The sequence below is a fragment of the Solanum stenotomum genome, chromosome 1 (genome assembly GCF_019186545.1).
Source record: "Solanum stenotomum isolate F172 chromosome 1, ASM1918654v1, whole genome shotgun sequence".
Lineage (NCBI taxonomy): Eukaryota > Viridiplantae > Streptophyta > Magnoliopsida > Solanales > Solanaceae > Solanum > Solanum stenotomum.
In genome coordinates, this window is record NC_064282.1 from 53,735,197 (window position 1) to 53,752,708 (window position 17,512).

General features: G+C 31.1%; 1 protein-coding gene across 1 annotated transcript in view; it reads left to right on the forward strand.

Moving 5' to 3' along the window:
• Positions 1–7,379, forward strand: part of LOC125870969 (protein ALWAYS EARLY 3-like) — a 22,480-nt gene extending 15,101 nt beyond the window's left edge. Inside the window, exons 16-21 of the mRNA XM_049551529.1 lie at positions 3,575–3,736; positions 4,713–4,856; positions 4,935–5,150; positions 6,031–6,135; positions 6,222–6,320; positions 7,109–7,379. Coding sequence (XP_049407486.1) covers positions 3,575–3,736; positions 4,713–4,856; positions 4,935–5,150; positions 6,031–6,135; positions 6,222–6,320; positions 7,109–7,273 — 891 coding nt within the window. The 3' untranslated portion in view covers positions 7,274–7,379. The remainder of the gene's footprint in view (positions 1–3,574; positions 3,737–4,712; positions 4,857–4,934; positions 5,151–6,030; positions 6,136–6,221; positions 6,321–7,108) is intronic.
• The last annotated feature ends 10,133 nt before the right edge of the window (positions 7,380–17,512 follow it).

The following is a 17,512-nucleotide window of genomic DNA, read 5'->3' on the forward strand; positions in this document are numbered from 1 at the left end:
CCCCCCCCCCCCCTCTCTCTCTCTTTATTTATTTATTTATTTATTTTAAGTATTTATTGTGTGTCTCTTTTTATTAGATGAAATAGAACCCCCACCTCTATTAGATTTTCCCCCATAATTTATTCAAACCAAAACAATATACCTCTTCAAGACTCCCACTAAAATATTTTTAAAAATCTAATAATTTTTATATTTGTTGTAGTTTTAAAAAAAAAAAAAAATTATTTTGAGATTATGAAGAAGGATATTATTTTGACTTGGATGAATTATAGAAAAAAAATCTTTTAAAAAAACTTTTAGAAAACTACTATTTTTTAAATATTTGGTGTAACTTTTTTTTTTTTTTTTAGTTTTTTGGGATCATGGAGTTATAATTTTTTTTTAGATTTTGTTTGTGTATGATCTGCCCAACTGTCCGTGCAGAACTTGCTGCTCCTCTCATTTATAGTTCATATAATGGTGCTCAAATATTACTACACTTCCTTACGGAGTGGGACTGTGGAAGAGTATTAGGATGTTGTGGGATACATTTGATCAGAACGCTTACTTTGAATTGGGCAATGGTGTACTCCTAAAATTTTGGACAGACAAATGGCTTGGAAATACCACTCTTCAGGAGGATTTCCCAGATCTGTTTAGAATCGCTCAAGATCCCAATTCTATTATTGCTGCTAATAGAGAAGGGATCAATTGGGATATAAGATTTAGAAGAAATATGCACGATTGGGAAGTGAATGATCTGGTAGACCTTTTTGCTAGACTACAACATTGTCACATTAATCTCCAGGCAGCTGATAAGCTCAAATGGGGACACCAGAAAGGAGTTTATACAGTCAAGGAAGGGTATCAACAGTTGTACTCTAGAAACCCCGCGATAGCTAACTGGCCCTGGAAACTCATTTGGAGGACCAAGCTACCACCTAAGGTAGTTTTTTTTACCTGGATAGCTTTATATGAGGCATGTCTCACCCAAGACAACATAAAGAAAAGAAAAATCCAATTCCCAAACAGATGCTATATATGCAAAAAAGAGGCTGAAACCCCCAGACACCTTCTTCTTCATTGTGAGGTGACCTAAGAATTATGGAGCATGTTTATTTGTCTCTCTGGCATCAATTGGACCACACCCCTCACTGTTAAGGATGCATATGAGAGTTGGAGTCTATGGAAAGTTGACAAAGCCATCAAGAAGATCTGGATTATGATACCTGCTTGTATTTTTTGGTGTATTTGGTTAGAGAGGAACAAGAGATGTTTTGATGGAGAGTCAACTGCTTTAGGCATTTTGAAGACTAGGTGCACTGAAAATTTGTTTAGTTGGACCAACTTGTATCCTGCTGTTAATGCAGAACAACTTCAGGATTTTACTAACTCTTTTGCTCTAGCTTAGATAGTTTGTATAGTTAGCTGGAGATTTTTTTTGTAAGCTCAAATGCCATATCTTGTAAATTTGCATCTTCCCGATGCTGTTATTAATACCACTTATCTTATCAAAAAAATAAAAATAAAAATATAATTAGTAGAAAGCATTACTAACAGGCAGGAATAGGAGACTGAGAAGGAAAAATCAACCAGTCGAAGGAAATAAAAATCGTACAACCTAGATTTAAAAAAAAATACTTTTTTAGATTTTTTTCCCCATAATTTGTTCATAATACCAAAACAAATTTTAAAAAAGCAACAAAAACAAAAAAAGGAAATTGGAATTTTGAAGAGTATTATTTTGACTTGAATAAATTATTTGGAAAAAATTTAGTTGAGGTGGAATTTTTATTTCATCTAATTATAAAATGACACATAATACATATTTTTTTAAAAAAAAGAAAAGAAAAGAAAAGCAAGAGTTGTTAGTTTTAAGGGTATAACTGAACCAAAAGATGAATGGAAGAATAGTTTTAGACCAAAAAGATGAGTAGAAGGGTATTTTAGACCAAAAGGTGAATGAAATGTATTTTTAAACCTTTTCCTATAGTTCAGAGGTATTTTTGACCCTTCTCCGTTTTTTATATCACATATTTTCATAATCATTCAAAGAGTATTTACACCCATCCAAAATAGATGTTTGTAGTGCTTTTGTGGTGAATGAAAAACTCCACAGGATCAACTGAAACATTATACTCCCTCCCGTCCACTTTTAATTGTCATGGTTTCCTTTTTTAGAGTTAAACTATAAGAATTTTGACTAACATTTTACGATTTATTTTTTCATCATATTGATATGCAAGAAATTGCAATTTATAGTACTTTTCATATAATTTTTGAATATCTAAATTTTTTGTTTAAAATATCGAATTAACGTAATATAATTTAACTTTGAAAATTAGTCAAATTGACTTTCGAAAAGCACAACATGATAAATAAAAGTGGACAGAGGTAGTAGTTTGTAAGAAATAGAATGTAAATTGTTGCAAGAATACAGGTGATTGTCATACAACTTTCAAATGTAAATTGTTGCAAGAATATAGGTGATTGTCATATAACTTTTTGTACCACATTAATGTAGTACTTCTGTGCCAAGTTAATTGTTCTAAGTTGACTTGGGGGGGTTTAAAATTATGAGATTTAGCCATCAAATTATCTTTGATATACTTGGCTTTTGAAACAAAAATATAAATATTTGATAGTATTTCTATTTTAATTCAACATACCTGCCCTTGTTTTCTAAATTTTGGTAATTGAGGTGAAATACCACACCAAAGTAGACCACATTGTCAAAGTGTTTTCCCGTATCATCTGAAAGCTTAAATTGTTAGAGAAAAAACACTTTCAGTTACTTAATTGTATCTTCAACACACAATGTCCCCCTCATGTGCAGGGTTTGATTCTTTTTTCATGGACCAAACACATGGAAATTCTTTTTGATAATGGGTGGCAGTGAGACGCAAACTTAGGACCTCTATGATAGAGAGACACTAATTAATTATATCTTCAGTACCCATAAACAGAAAGGGTATATTTGTAGATTTTCGATTTAGAAAGCTGAACCTCAAGTTGCTTTACCTCAGCACTGAAAAAACCGACATTCAACTTGGGGGTTAGTAGATTTCATGATTGCCAATTTTACCCTGGATCTCAAAAGCTCTGTTGTACTATATAGTCTATATTGATATATACCTTGAGAATTCCCTTTAGAATTTTGATCATCACTCCCTTCTCGTTTTGTAAGTGACATTTTATTTTACACATAGTTTTTGAAAACTAGTAATTTGTGTTCCTCAGCATTAACGGTATGCTGACTACTCCAAAATGTTATCAACGGTAACTGTGGACCCAAAAACTAATTACAGAGATCCTAAAAAGTCTACCATTTGATCTGCATCCTCTACATTTGCTTCTTTACACCAGAAATGAAAATATGCAATACATATCCACTTAATTTTCTGCATTGTATTGAATCTATCCTCAAAACACCTTCTATTCCTTTGGGTCCACACTGTCCACCAAATACATGAAATTGCTCTCCACCATCTCTTTTGAGACTTGCTGCTCCCTCTCCTTCAAGAAGAAAAGAGAGTTTTGTAGGCTTATCTATGTGTTCTCCCTCCACATAATTTATGAGTAACTTGATGGCCAGGTGGCTTCAGCAGAAGCTGATATGCAATCTAAATCTGGAGTCATGGAAACCACCGCATATCAACAGATCGCATATTCAAAGGCTTCTGCTGTCTCTCAGATTCAAGCAAAGGAAGCTGATGTTCAAGCTCTTGCAGAGTTGACTCGTGCACTAGACAAAAAGGTTACAACACTAATCCTAGTTTTTACTTCATATGATCCATGCATGAAGATTATACAAATGAAAGCTAGCTCTTTCTTTCTCTCTCTACATATGCTTGTATCTTTGTCTGCTTATGCTAGTCGTGTAAACCTAAATAACATGTTCACTCTCCAACTTAAACTTATAGATGAGGTGGTCATTCAATTCAACATGGTGTCATGGTGATACAAATCCTATAGTCGAGTCTTACTTCTCGTGCTTGAATCACGCAAACGAATTAGGCTTGCATGTGAGGAGCATGTTGCAGACCTATATATACTAAATAAATATGTTCCCTTTCTAACATTTTAAAGTTAAAGCTAGTTAGATGAGATTGTCGCATAATTCAACAATATCTTTTTATTCAACCAAATAAAAAAACTTTATGAATAAAACTAACAGGCATTTATGTCCGAATTACCTATATAAGCTAATGAGGGAGAAATATCTTCTTCACTTTCCCTCCCTGAACTTGAAGGGCTTATTTGCATAAAAAGAAGAAGAAATTGTTGAAGGGATAAGCTTTCATGATCTAGCAGGTTAAAGCTCTATTTACTTTTTGAAGACGAAGGCTGAAGCAGCTTTATAGAACTTAGTCTTATAGATATATGCACATCTATAAATTGTTCGAAAAATGTGGAGGTATTGAGCATGTATTTGTTGTTGCAAAAGCTGTGTTTACTGCTCTGTTTGGAGTGGGGAAATTTAAGGTAAGAGGGAAGCTACCCTGAGCAGATGCTGCTACCATTTACCAAACTGATGACTAGTTTCTTCTATTTTAGAGTTGTACTTCTTCTTGTCTTTCATTTTTAGTTTCGGCTGTCCTTGTTTTTCAATGTATGTGTTTCGGAATTTGTGTCAATAGATGCATTTCTTTAGTTGACGTTACATGCACAAAAGGCATGCATATCTTGTGTCAGATGTGCAGTGAGCTCATGTCATTTGGTTGAACGTGTAGGATGCAGTGGTTTCAGAGTTGAGGCGCATGAATGATGATGTCTTGGAAAACCAAAAGAGCAACGACTGTTCTCTCAAGGACTCAGAGCCTTTCAAGAAGCAATATGCTGCCGTGCTAATACAGTTAAATGAAGTCAATGAGCAGGTATGCTTATCCTTGAAAGTAGAATTTAAATTTTCTAAGGTTCACAAAGTTTGCTATAACATTCATTTGCTTTGGCAGGTTTCTTCTGCTCTATTTCGTTTGAGGCAGCGGAATACCTATCACGGAAGCATTCCACTTGCTTGGCCAAGGCCAGTTCCAAATTTTGCTGATCCTAGTATTGCGAGCACTTTTGATCGTTGTACAAATCAACCGCAGGAATCAGGATTCCTTGTCAATGAGATAATAGAAAACTCAAAAATCAAATCCCGCACTATGGTAGATGCAGCCGTGCAGGTAAACATCCAACTGTTATTTCTGTTGGGAGCCTTCTAAAAGCATTTTTGGTGTGACCCAATCCAGTTTTAAGATCATGTTTGAAAAAATTCTAAAGCGGGTTATGATTAAGCATAGCATGTTACTCCCCCATTTTATATGACACATTTTCCCTTTTAGGCAGTCCCAAAAAGAATGACACTTTTCCTTATTTGGCGAACATTTAATGACACTATCGAGTATCAACATTTTACCCATGTTGGGTCCCACCTATTGTTGGCATAATGCCAACAAATGTGATCTCTTGTATTTAAAAATTCATTTATTTTAAGGATAGTTTTGGAAAATTGCAAAGTCTTCCCATATTTCTTAAACTCCGTACCCAGTCAAACTGCATCACATAATTTGGGATGGAGGGAGTACTGTTTATTAGCTTCTTCAGAAACGTCATTTGCATGGTTGCCAGGTTGATTTATTCCTTAATTTACTTCTGCAGACTGGGAATATTGAAATGTATTTCTTGAAAAGATGCAGTAGTAGTATCAGATTTTGCATAAAGGTGGTTACTATTTCATTTTGGTATATATAACCGGATCAAAATTTTTGAGAAAATACATCAGGGTCAAAGTTAAGAGGAGAAAAATTGGAGCTCCAGTAACTTTTTTGAAAACTTTTGAAATTAGTTCACTTAAATCCTTTTACTATTTCGTAACCAGGTTTAATATTATCAGACAATTGGACTTGATTTTCAATGTAATGCCTCCAGAGTTTTGCATCGCTAAGTTCATGTTGCATTGTGTCCTAATTTTTATTTATGTTACTCTTGTCATGTTTGTGATCTCATCATTATCGTCCGCATGTTGCTGTAAATTATTTAAGACTGATTAACTTCCCTGTGTAGGCGATGCTTTCATTTACTGGTAGAGACAACACCACCGAGAAGATTGAGGAGGCTATTGATTATGTGAATGATCGGATTCTACTAGATGATTCTTGCGTGCCAACTGTAAGATTATTTACCACCTCATGTTTGTGTAGTGGCTATTTTGCTTCTCTATATCAATTGATTTTTAGTGCATTGATCTGTTGCAGCCACCTGATCTTAAGTCAAAGAATATGTCAGATAGAAATGAAGCAGAAATTCCTTCAGAACTTATCACTAAATGCGTTTCTACTTTGCTTATGATTCAGGTAAACACGATTGGTTACCTCGTTTATCTTCCTGTATTCTGTTGGCAAGTTCTTTAGTTCCGTAATTCCAGCACATTTTTCAAGTTTTTTCTGTTCCCTTGGACTAGCTTTTGTGATACGATTATTGCTTTAGAACATTTGGCATGGAAATTACCTTTGCTTAGGTAATGTACCATGTCCTTCGTGACATTGGGTTCCATATTGAGTTGCCTTTTTTTTGAATGACATAAATGTTCCATAACCTCCAGAAGATGTTTCTCATCTTAATATCTGGATTACAGAATTATCTTTATCAAACTAAGACAGCAATGTATTGTGATTTTGGATAAGTGATAAATGAAGGGAGAAGGAGAAACTCAAACAGATTGACTGAAGGAGCAATTCCTCTTCCCTCACCCAAGTTTTATCCCTTCAAAATTGCCAGATAGCCTCAGAGGAGGAGGATGTCCAGTGTCCTTATTTATTATAATGTAAAAGGGAGAAAAAAAGATGATCTCTAGTCTCTGTATGTGTGCTACATTATCATGATCTCCAGTATACAATATATTTGTTGTGACCTCCATCTTTGTAAGTCCACACACGGATACCTTGGGGATGAGTTTATGCTATGTATGTCTTGCTAATCAACTCCAAAAGGATAACCCAACCAAGTATTTTATGGCAGCACATGATATCTCCAAAAGTACATTTGGTTATTCAGTTCATATCTCTGGTCAGCCATACAGTTGTCATTATTTTGCATCTTTTATGCTTGACACAACATGATTATCTATTGTACATGATTGCAGAAGTGCACGGAACGACAGTTTCCACCAGCTGATGTGGCAAAAGTACTGGATTCTGCTGTAGCAAGCTTACAACCTTGTTGTTCACAGAACTTTCCAGTGTATGCTGAAATACAGAAGTGCATGAGAATCATCAAGAACCAAATTCTGGCATTAGTACCAACGTAAGCCATGTATTATCAACACTTCGTTTGCTCTTGTAAATTCACTTTGTAGATAACTAACCTTATTCATGGGTAAGTTCTCAGATTAATGCAAGCTCAATTTTACTGCCTCTCTTCCCATTGTCCTTCACTGGTGATTTTTGTACCATCACCCCCCACCCCCAATAATGGAGGGCTTAGTCTTAACATGATCTGGTCCCATAGTGGTCTGGCTGAACTAGTAGCTACAACTACTAATTGGGTTGGAAGTAGAAAGAGCCATGGAAATGATGAAATTTTGGATTATCCTTGAATTTTAGCTTATTTTGTTTAGATTATCTTTCCATTTGGAACACGTTTGTTTTGCCAAAGAAAATCCCAACCACATTCTCTCACAGTCCAGCTAAGCTGCAATGAAAATACAAGAGTTTCCATCAAACCCATCATTGTTATTAGATTCTTCTCATAAGATATAAATATCTCAACCTCATCTCTCCCACGTTTTAAAACTAAATATTACTCCCTTCTTTATTTCTACTTGTCCAAGTTTAACGTGACACATTTTTTTAAGAAGTAATTAATAGAAGGGAAAAGGGTCAAAAATGCCCTTAAACTATGTGAAAGGAACAAAAATGTCTTTCGTTTATAGTTTGGCTCAAAAATGTTCTTATTGTCAATACTTTGGCTCAAAAATGCTCTTGCAGTCAATACTTTGGTTCAGAAATGCCTCTATAGTTACAAAATGGGTCAAAAATGCCCTTTTTTGAATAAATATATTATTTTTTTCTTTTTAAACACATCTTCTTCCTAATTAAAATATTATTAAAAAACACTATTCTTGTTTTCTTTCTTCTAAAATCACTCTAACAAATAAAAATGTAGGAAATATTTTTTTCTTCTTTATCTCATTTTATCAATTAAAATAGAATAATTTCATGTACCCTTTCGACATATAATATATGTTATATATATAAGATCATAGTATATCCATCATTAATTTATATTTATATAACGATAAAAAATAATGATAATAAAATAAGAAATATTTTCACTTTTTATTTTTTTCTGAATTGAAAATAAACATTTGCTAATTTTTTTTAAAAAAGAACATTATTTGAAAAAGAATGTGTCAAAAAGAAAATAATAATATATTTATTTGAAAAATGAGCATTTTTGACTCATTAAATAACAATAAGGGCATTTTTGGATCAAAGTATTGATGGCAACGACATTTTTTGACCAAACTACAAAGAAAGGACATTTTTGTTCCTTTCGCATAGTTGAAGGGCATTTTTGAACCAAAGTATTGACGATAAGGGCATTTTTGAGCCAAACTATAAACATATGACATTTTTGTTCCTTTCACATAGTTGAAAGACATTTTTAACCCTTTTCCCTTAATAGAATGATATCACAATATTACTCTTTTGTATAATAAATTCAACATTTTGAAAAATGCAATGAAAAAGAGTTAATAAGAAGGGAAAATGAGAAATTATCTCATGATTTTTTAAAGTAAACAAGTAAAAAATGAATATCTATTTTTAGTAAAATAGACAAGTAAAAATGGACGAAAGTTCAGTTTGGTCATTTTGTTTAATTTACTGCACTTATGAATCGTTTGATAGAGCTAGTAATGTATATATTCGTAATGTGAATGCATTAGTTATGTTACTTACGATGAGATTATTTCTTATATGGTTTTTGATTTGGTGTATTAAAAATAAAAAAAGGGTCAAACTGTCCTTAAACTATGTGAAATTGATAGATGTTCTCAAACTATGTGAAATTGAACAAAAATGCCTTCAGTTAATAATTTGATCCAAAAATGCCTTTATTATTACTTAATGGGTTTAAAATGTCATTTTCGTAATAAAAATATTAGTATTTTTTCCCTTTTAAAATATATTCTATTCATAATAAAAATATTACTATTAAAGAACTCAATTTTTGTTTCTTTTCTTTTAAAAACACTTTAACTTATAAATAGGGATAAGGGTTTGAAAAATACATCAACTTTGGTCGAATTTGCTGTTGCGATACTAAACTTTCATGAGGACCTATTACCTCCCTAGACTATTTAATACCGTATTTTAAACATATATATTTGCCCACGTGGACATACAAAGTAATGCAAAATTATAAATAGTAATGTGTCCACGTGGCATATATATACCTTTAAAATACACTATTAAATAATTCAGGGGGTAAAAAATACGGTATTAAATAGTCTAGGGAGGTAATAGGTCCTCATGAAAGTTTAGTATCGCAACAACAAATTTGACCAAAGTTAGAATATTTTTCAGACCCTTATCCCTTATAAATAAGCAGATAATAGTCTTTTTTCTTCTTATTTTCATTTTAACAATTAAAATATAAAAACATCATTTACCTTTTCAATTGATAATAGGTTATATATACAAGATCATAGTAGCTTCATTATTAACTTTTATTTAGATAAAGATAAACAATTTCTAATCAAATAGAAGATATTTTTATTCTTAATCTTTTTTGAATTGAAGTAGGATAATTATTTTCTAATTAAGAAAATCATCTTTAGGAAAAGAATGTGTTTAAAAAGAAAAGAAATAATATATTTATCTGGAAAAAGGATGGGCATTTTGACCCATTAAGTAACAATAGGGGTATTTTTGGATCAAACTATTGAATACATGACTATGTTTAGACCAAACTATTAACTGAGGATATTTTTGTTCAATTTCATATAGTTTAGACATTTTGACCCTTTTTCGTATTAAAAATAAACGCATTGCATAACTTCTATTAGAAAATATTTGTTTACAACAAATACCCTCTACTCTCATTTAGCTTTGGAAAATGAGAAATGTTTTGAGAGCAATTTGAGGGTAATTATATCATTAATCAGTCTAATACATGTGTTGAAATTCTTTTCATTACTAGTACATGAAAAATCATGGTATTAGCAATACACAGTAGAGTGTATAACTAATGCTACATCGTTTGATAGAGTGTACTAGAAAAAATAATGCTTGCATTAACTTTATGTATTAGTAGTACCTTATTTGGTACACTTTTTCAATCTATGTATAACTAAATAACTAATGCTTGTATTAGTTACATGCTCTATTATGTATTGAGGAGTGTATTACTAATACATGAAAGTTCAAGGTATTAGTAATATAAGGACTTTTAATGCATGCATTAGCATAATTAAAACACACAATAATCCCTACAAACTTTTTTACATTTTTTTCCCATTATATTCGTGAAGAGTAATTTTTAAAATAAATATATTTTTCTAGAAATTATGCAATATAATGCATATTATTTATAATATACCAAATCAAATAATTAATATATAAGAAATAATCTTTCCATAACTAATACAAAAATAATTGATATAGTCATTACTAATACAAACATGACTACTACATTTTATTTATCATTACTTTTATACACTATATCGAAACGACCCCTTAGTGTGTAACATCAACCCACTAAATGGACGTGGAAATGTGTCTTAAGTAAAATGTCATATCATTAAAACGTACATAATTATTACTATATGTTGAATAAATTCTTCTGATAAAGATTTATAGAGGTCTTTTCATGGCCTATAGGACAGGGGAGACTCCCTAATGAAATTTGAACTTAATCATTTAAGAAAATATGAAATAGATATAAATACTCGTTCATCAAATCAATAAATACATGTAATATTTTTATACAAAAGATTATGTATTTAATTAATATATAAAACTATTTTTTTGCGTTGTCGATCAAATATGTAACTTGCCCTTTAAATATAGGGACACGACCAAATCGTCTAAACCGACAGTTTGGTATTTAATCTAAAGTACAAAGTAAGGTTATAAGAAGATTGTTGGGCCTATGAGGTGAGGTTGGGCCTGGGCCCTAGTGGTAGATGTTTGTTGAATGGGAGCATTTATGAATTAATGTGGGGCCTTCAATCAAATTACTCAACAACACCGACAAAATAGGGGTAACACTGTTGTCCATCAAAATAATAGTCGATAAATATAATAATTAATAGGAAAAATTACAGAAATCCCACCTTTTAGTTTACTTATTACCATTACCCCTGTAAGTTTTACAAATCTCCAAAATCCCTCAATTTCGCGCATCAGATTAGTGTATCTCGCACATCAAATTAGTGTATCACGTATAAAATGTAATGTATCTTACTTAACGATTAATGTATCTCGCGCATCAGATTAATGTATCAACACTTATATTATTGTATCTGTTTGAGGGATTTCTGTAATTATAAACTTTTAAGGGATAAATTGTAATTTTGCCTTAAAAGTATGTGATTTCTGTAATTTGCCCAATATAATATACATGTTTTGTATTAGATAGCGGTGAGAATGACAAAAATGACTTATGCTCATAACAATTTTGATCTTTTAAGTTTATCACAAATTAACAAAATGGTTTCTTAAATAGACACTTAGCAATTTTAATTTCTTAAGTTTGCCAAAAGTTAATATTTTTAGTATTTTTTAAAAAAAATTGTTAAACTTTACCTATTAAATATGACTTATGAAAAAGATAAATTATAAAGTCATGGTAAGTCCTAAAATATGCAATATAAAATACTACACTAGACACTTAAAAAATAAAAAATAAAAAATTAGCATAAATTATTATACCTCAAAAACTAGACTATACTTTAAAACAAATTAGAAATGACAAAAACTATAAAAATATTAACTACTAAAAACAAGTGAAATATTAATGGACGGAAATCGAGGGATACTATTAGAAAGTCAATGATTTTTCATAATTTATTTTACGAAAATGATAAACGAATATATCGGTTATTTTCGTGCAAAAATTATGATTATCTTTTAGTGATTTTAAAGAAAATAAAGGGAGCTCGTCAGTTTTCTTTTTTATTTATTTATTGTGAAAATTATCGGACAAATGTAGATTCTTAAAATCATAAAACTGTAGTTCAACAATTAAATAAAAATAATGAAGATATTTATTTTTATATCGAGTTTTATACGAGATTAATGTATTTTATCTAGTTGATAGACTTCCTCAAATTTTGTGTTTGATAAACTATTTTCTAACATTATGAAGTTGATCATTTTTCCTTGATTTTGACCTATAATTGACAGATGTCTCTATCCTTCACTATTTGATCTTTTTTCTTTTGGAATGTGTACCTTTAAATGTAAATTCTCGCTAATTTTTTTATAATTCCCCTCAAATTCAACATATAAAGTTGGATAAATATTTTTTCGGAGATTAAAGTGTTGACTTTTGCAAAACTTAAAAAGGATCAAAACGGTTAAATGTGTACTTAAAATATTAGTTTTACTAACTTGTGGCAAGACTTTTAAGTGTATATTCAAGATACATTTTTTGTCATTTTCTTTAAAATAGTGTATATATTTGACTAGCAAATACAATTATTTTTAACAATCCAGTTAAATGTGTAACAATCACGACCAAAGAGGCACAACCACTTTAATAAATGAAACAATCTTGGAAGTTAACCCACCTCAATGAGATGGTTTGCCCTTCAAATAGTCTGATCTCCAATAATTATCTTTTAAGTGGTCTGATTTTAATTTTAGCTTTTAAAAATTAAATATATGTCTAATGGAGTATAGATTCTTAACAAGTGAATACTATAATGTAAAAATATAAACTTATGCTCTATGAAAAAGTTATTTATCTTAAGGGTAAAAATTAAAGGTCAAAACAAACTTAATGTCTAGCGGAATCAAAGACAAATCGAAAAACAAATACAATGAGGGCATCACTAAAGTTAAAGTACATTAGTCGAAGCAATGTCGTACAACATTATTCATCTAATTTTTTTTATTAACATCCATAAAATTGATGTACTAACACATAAATATAAAAATTAAATGTACTTTATTTTGAACAAATTTTTCTACATGTGTAATGTGTTAGTATGATACAATTGAAACATTTTTTTAATTGTCGAAGTCATAATACTCTATTATACGAGTATATATTAGTCGAAGTTGAACAAACTATGGTTACCAATTTACCATACTGTAGAATACCGAAACTGAACTTCAAAATACCAAACTATACCGAATTAAATTGATACGGTAATGATATAATGTTTTAAAACCGAATATCGAAATTGTAATTTCGAAACTTTCAAATACCGTACCATACCATACTATGCTCACCCCTATAGATCATACATATAAGGTCATAATAACTCATCATTAATTTTCATTTTAGATAATGATAAGATTCTCTTTTCTAATAAAATACTACGAAATATTTTATTTCTTAATTTTTTCAAAACGAACAATATAATCTTTGATATTTTAACCTTAATTCCCAAAAGTAATTTTCATAAGCCATTCTTGCGTGACTAACCAAAAATTCCATTAAATTTTTCATATTTTGAACCACTAGTACAACAACTTTTTTGCAACTTTGAAGATAGAGGTAGTAGTGGGTATGAAAAGGAAAAACAAGAAGATCTCGGATTCTAGGGAAAAATAAGAAAAGTCTCAGTCCTCCATTAGAGGTTTCGAATTCGATTATTGGGTATGGAGAAAATCACAGTGAAAAGTAAAAATAAAAAAAGTCGACACACCCACTACTTGTTCAATTTTGTGATAACTTAGATAGCCAAATTCAAAAGACACATTTATATATTATATCTTTATTTTTTAAATGTCTTATAACTGTAAATATATTTTTTAAACGTCCTTAAAATAAAATAAAAAAGTAATGTTACATACAAATCTAATATCATGTATTTTTTTTAATTGTCTTTATTAGTGATCAATTATTATATGCGTATGATAATATATGACATTTAAATCTTATTTGGTTGTTGTAATTTGAAAAATACTCAAAAATTATTTAGCTCTAAATCTCAAAATTAAAGATATTTATAATTAAAAAAAATTAAAAACATAATACAATATTAATAAGGTGGAATGTATGAAACACGGTAGAATACGAAAAGTTAAGAAACTTCATCTTGTTGTAAATAATATTTTTTATTATATAATTGTGGATTGCCATAACTTTTTTTATGTTCCACCTTCCCAGAACCCTCATAATCTTTCCACATTCTCAAAGGTTAATGTCATATTTATGACCTCCTTTGAGTTACTTGATGTATTCTTATTAACGAACATCTTATGAATATGTCATATAGACTTGAATACTTGGAATTGTATGATAGAAATTAATAAGAAAATCTTTCTCTTGCCTTTTACATTTTTTGTTTATTATATTATTTAATATTGTTACTGTTTTAATTTAATTTTATAACATATTATTAACACTGAGTCTCACAAATTAAAAATAACAATACTGTTGGTAGAATTGTTTTAGGAGAAAGTTTGAATGAGTTTATTCTCCATTATTCATACTTCAAGGTATGAATTATTTTTACCTATTTTTAGACATGACTATTTAGGAGTTTTAGCCTTTTAGGTGTGATTATTTTTATTCATTTGCGTATGGTTGTCAGTTTGATAATTAATCAGAGAGAAAAGGTATTTTAATATCTATAACAACAACTTTGAAAGTGATATTTTAATCAAGGAGTAAGTTTTGATTTATTCTATCTTAAAATTTTGATAATGACTATAAAGTATTGTCCTAAATTAATAATTCTTGAGTGATGGTTGTATAACTATCAGCAAGATAATTTATCTAATTGATTAATTCATGTTAGTACTGCTCTATAATTGTAAATGTTTGGTTGATAATATTTATTTTTATCTCTAATTCACTTATGAATATAATCAAGAAGTGGTATTATTATTAAAGCTTCGAGGTGAGTCTCATTATATTTTTGGCATATAGTGTCAATGGTTGAGGGTAAGACAATAGATTTAAGTCTATCTCATCAAGGGAAAAAACATCGCTTGAGTTTCAGTGTGTCATGATGATAAGATGTTGGGTTCAAATTCCATCTTATTATGACATGACACATCTTTATATGGGTAAAACATTGAGTTCAAGTACCAACACACAATATTGATATATAATATAACTAAAGCAAAATAGATATTTTTGATAAAAAATTGTGAAATCTGTCCCATTGAATTTGCTCTATTCTCTAGTGTGAATATGATAAGTGTATAATAAGTTTAGAAGAAGATAAGTGGTTGAATCTAGAAGAGGAGCATGTCAAAATGATAATGGTCACCATTGTGATAATATAAAACAACGAAGATTATGAATTCCTTAAAATGGTCCTTTAAAAGGTGAAGGTAATTTTTCCATCAATTTGGTATGAAGATACTGGGCATGCCATTATCGTGCAATCTAATTTGACAAGTCTTATAAAACTTCCATAAAAAAAATACAAAGTGGTGGAGCACACACCACAACTTCTAGAAAAGATCGTAATCATTTATCATAAGCATATCAATTTGGATTGGGTGATGTCCTACTTGTTCATGTGTGTTAAGATCCACTACCAAAGGTAGAAAGTGTATCAAATGTGTATTAGGGTCATAAAGGACCTCTAGTGCAAATTCGAGTTCAAAACTTCTCTACCACTTAAGTTTTTCTATGAGATCTTAAAGGAGTCATCTTAAGAGGACTATATCTCTCAATATATGAGAAGTTAGGAGATCCACAACCTATCAAATTAAAGGTTTATGTGTCTTGTTCCAATGCCATCAACCGTTCGTTAATCCGAATCTGGAGTAAAAAATTATGATTATTTTATTAGAATATTTTTGGATTGGAGAGTTCGGCGATTGTCGAACTGCATTGCCGAAATGGCTAGAAAATCTTCAAAAAATATTAATTTTGACGATCCAAAGCTTCACTTTGGCAATCCGCCAAATATTTTGATGACAGGCCCCCCAAATTGCCGAGTTGATCGACGTGATTCATTAAATGGTCTTATTTTTCTTCGATTTTCTAGGTCATCTTATATTTTTCAGAGGGGTATTTGTCACGACCCAGATCGCCGTGATTGACACCCACACTAACCCTCCGGTGGGAGAACCATTACTACAACCCAACCAAGTAATTTAACAAAAACTAAGTATTTAAAGATACGGAAACATGTTTAAATGACTAAGAAATACAGAGTTTCCATAAACTCCAAAGGTCTAATAAAACAACTAATGCGGAAATTCAATCCCTAGAACTGAAAGTCATTATACCAAAACTCTAATTTCAACAAGTCTAAGAAAAAGGGGTACAACCCCAATCAGGCATAAGAAATATCTAAAACACTAGTCTGAGTCCGAAGAGAATGGACTAAACAAAAGAGGATCCATGACAGCCTGGAAGAACTGGCTCACCCTTGAATCCGGTCTCGATCAGTTATCTCCTAGCTGAGGTCGATCAGTAACCGCCTAAAGATGCCCTGTACTCAACAAGATGAACAAGTGCAGTATCAGTACACAACCACGTAGGATCACGCGGCCACCCCAATAAGCGAAACATAGACAAGCAATCACAACATAATAAACACATATATATAATACATAGATCAATGTTCATTTCAAGAGCAACATACAGTTCCCAATATCAACGACAAATAGACATGAAGGTAATCATCACAGTGGTCCTCTCATGGAACCCACACCTAAATTGTTAGTGTGTCAGAACGTGACACCCGATCCAATATACATGTGTCAGAACGTGACACCCGATCCAATATATGTGTTAGAACGTGATACCCGATCCAATATATGTGTTAGAACGTGACACCCGATCCAATGTATATGTCAAAATGTGACACCCGATCCAATATATGTGTCGAAATGTGACACCCGATCCAGTCAACACAACCACAATCATAATCACACTCATAATGAACAATATTTATAGTCATACAATCAAGTAATGGGTTCATGGCATGTAATCATTCATATACATATACTCATTTACATTAGATTCGGTTTACATTTTTTATTCTCATATATGCATGCATACAATGAAGAAATTACCAGCATATATCATACAAACAGGAAATCAAACCATCACCTACCTCGAAACCATGCTTGAATCCTCCTAAGACACTTGGGTCTTCCCTTTTCGGATTCTTTCCACTTGATTTTGGTCTATAAACGAGTAATTTACGCAAGGATCAATAAAAAAGGTCTAAATTACCCAGAAAATAACACAATTATTAACCCAAGACCAAACCCAGATCCTAGTTCAATTAGGGTTTTTCCCACCATCAACTTCAGGCCAACCCCCCCCCCCAATGATAATTACCCAAGAATCTAAGTTCTACGAATCAAAAAATGGATTAGGGGAGTAATAATCT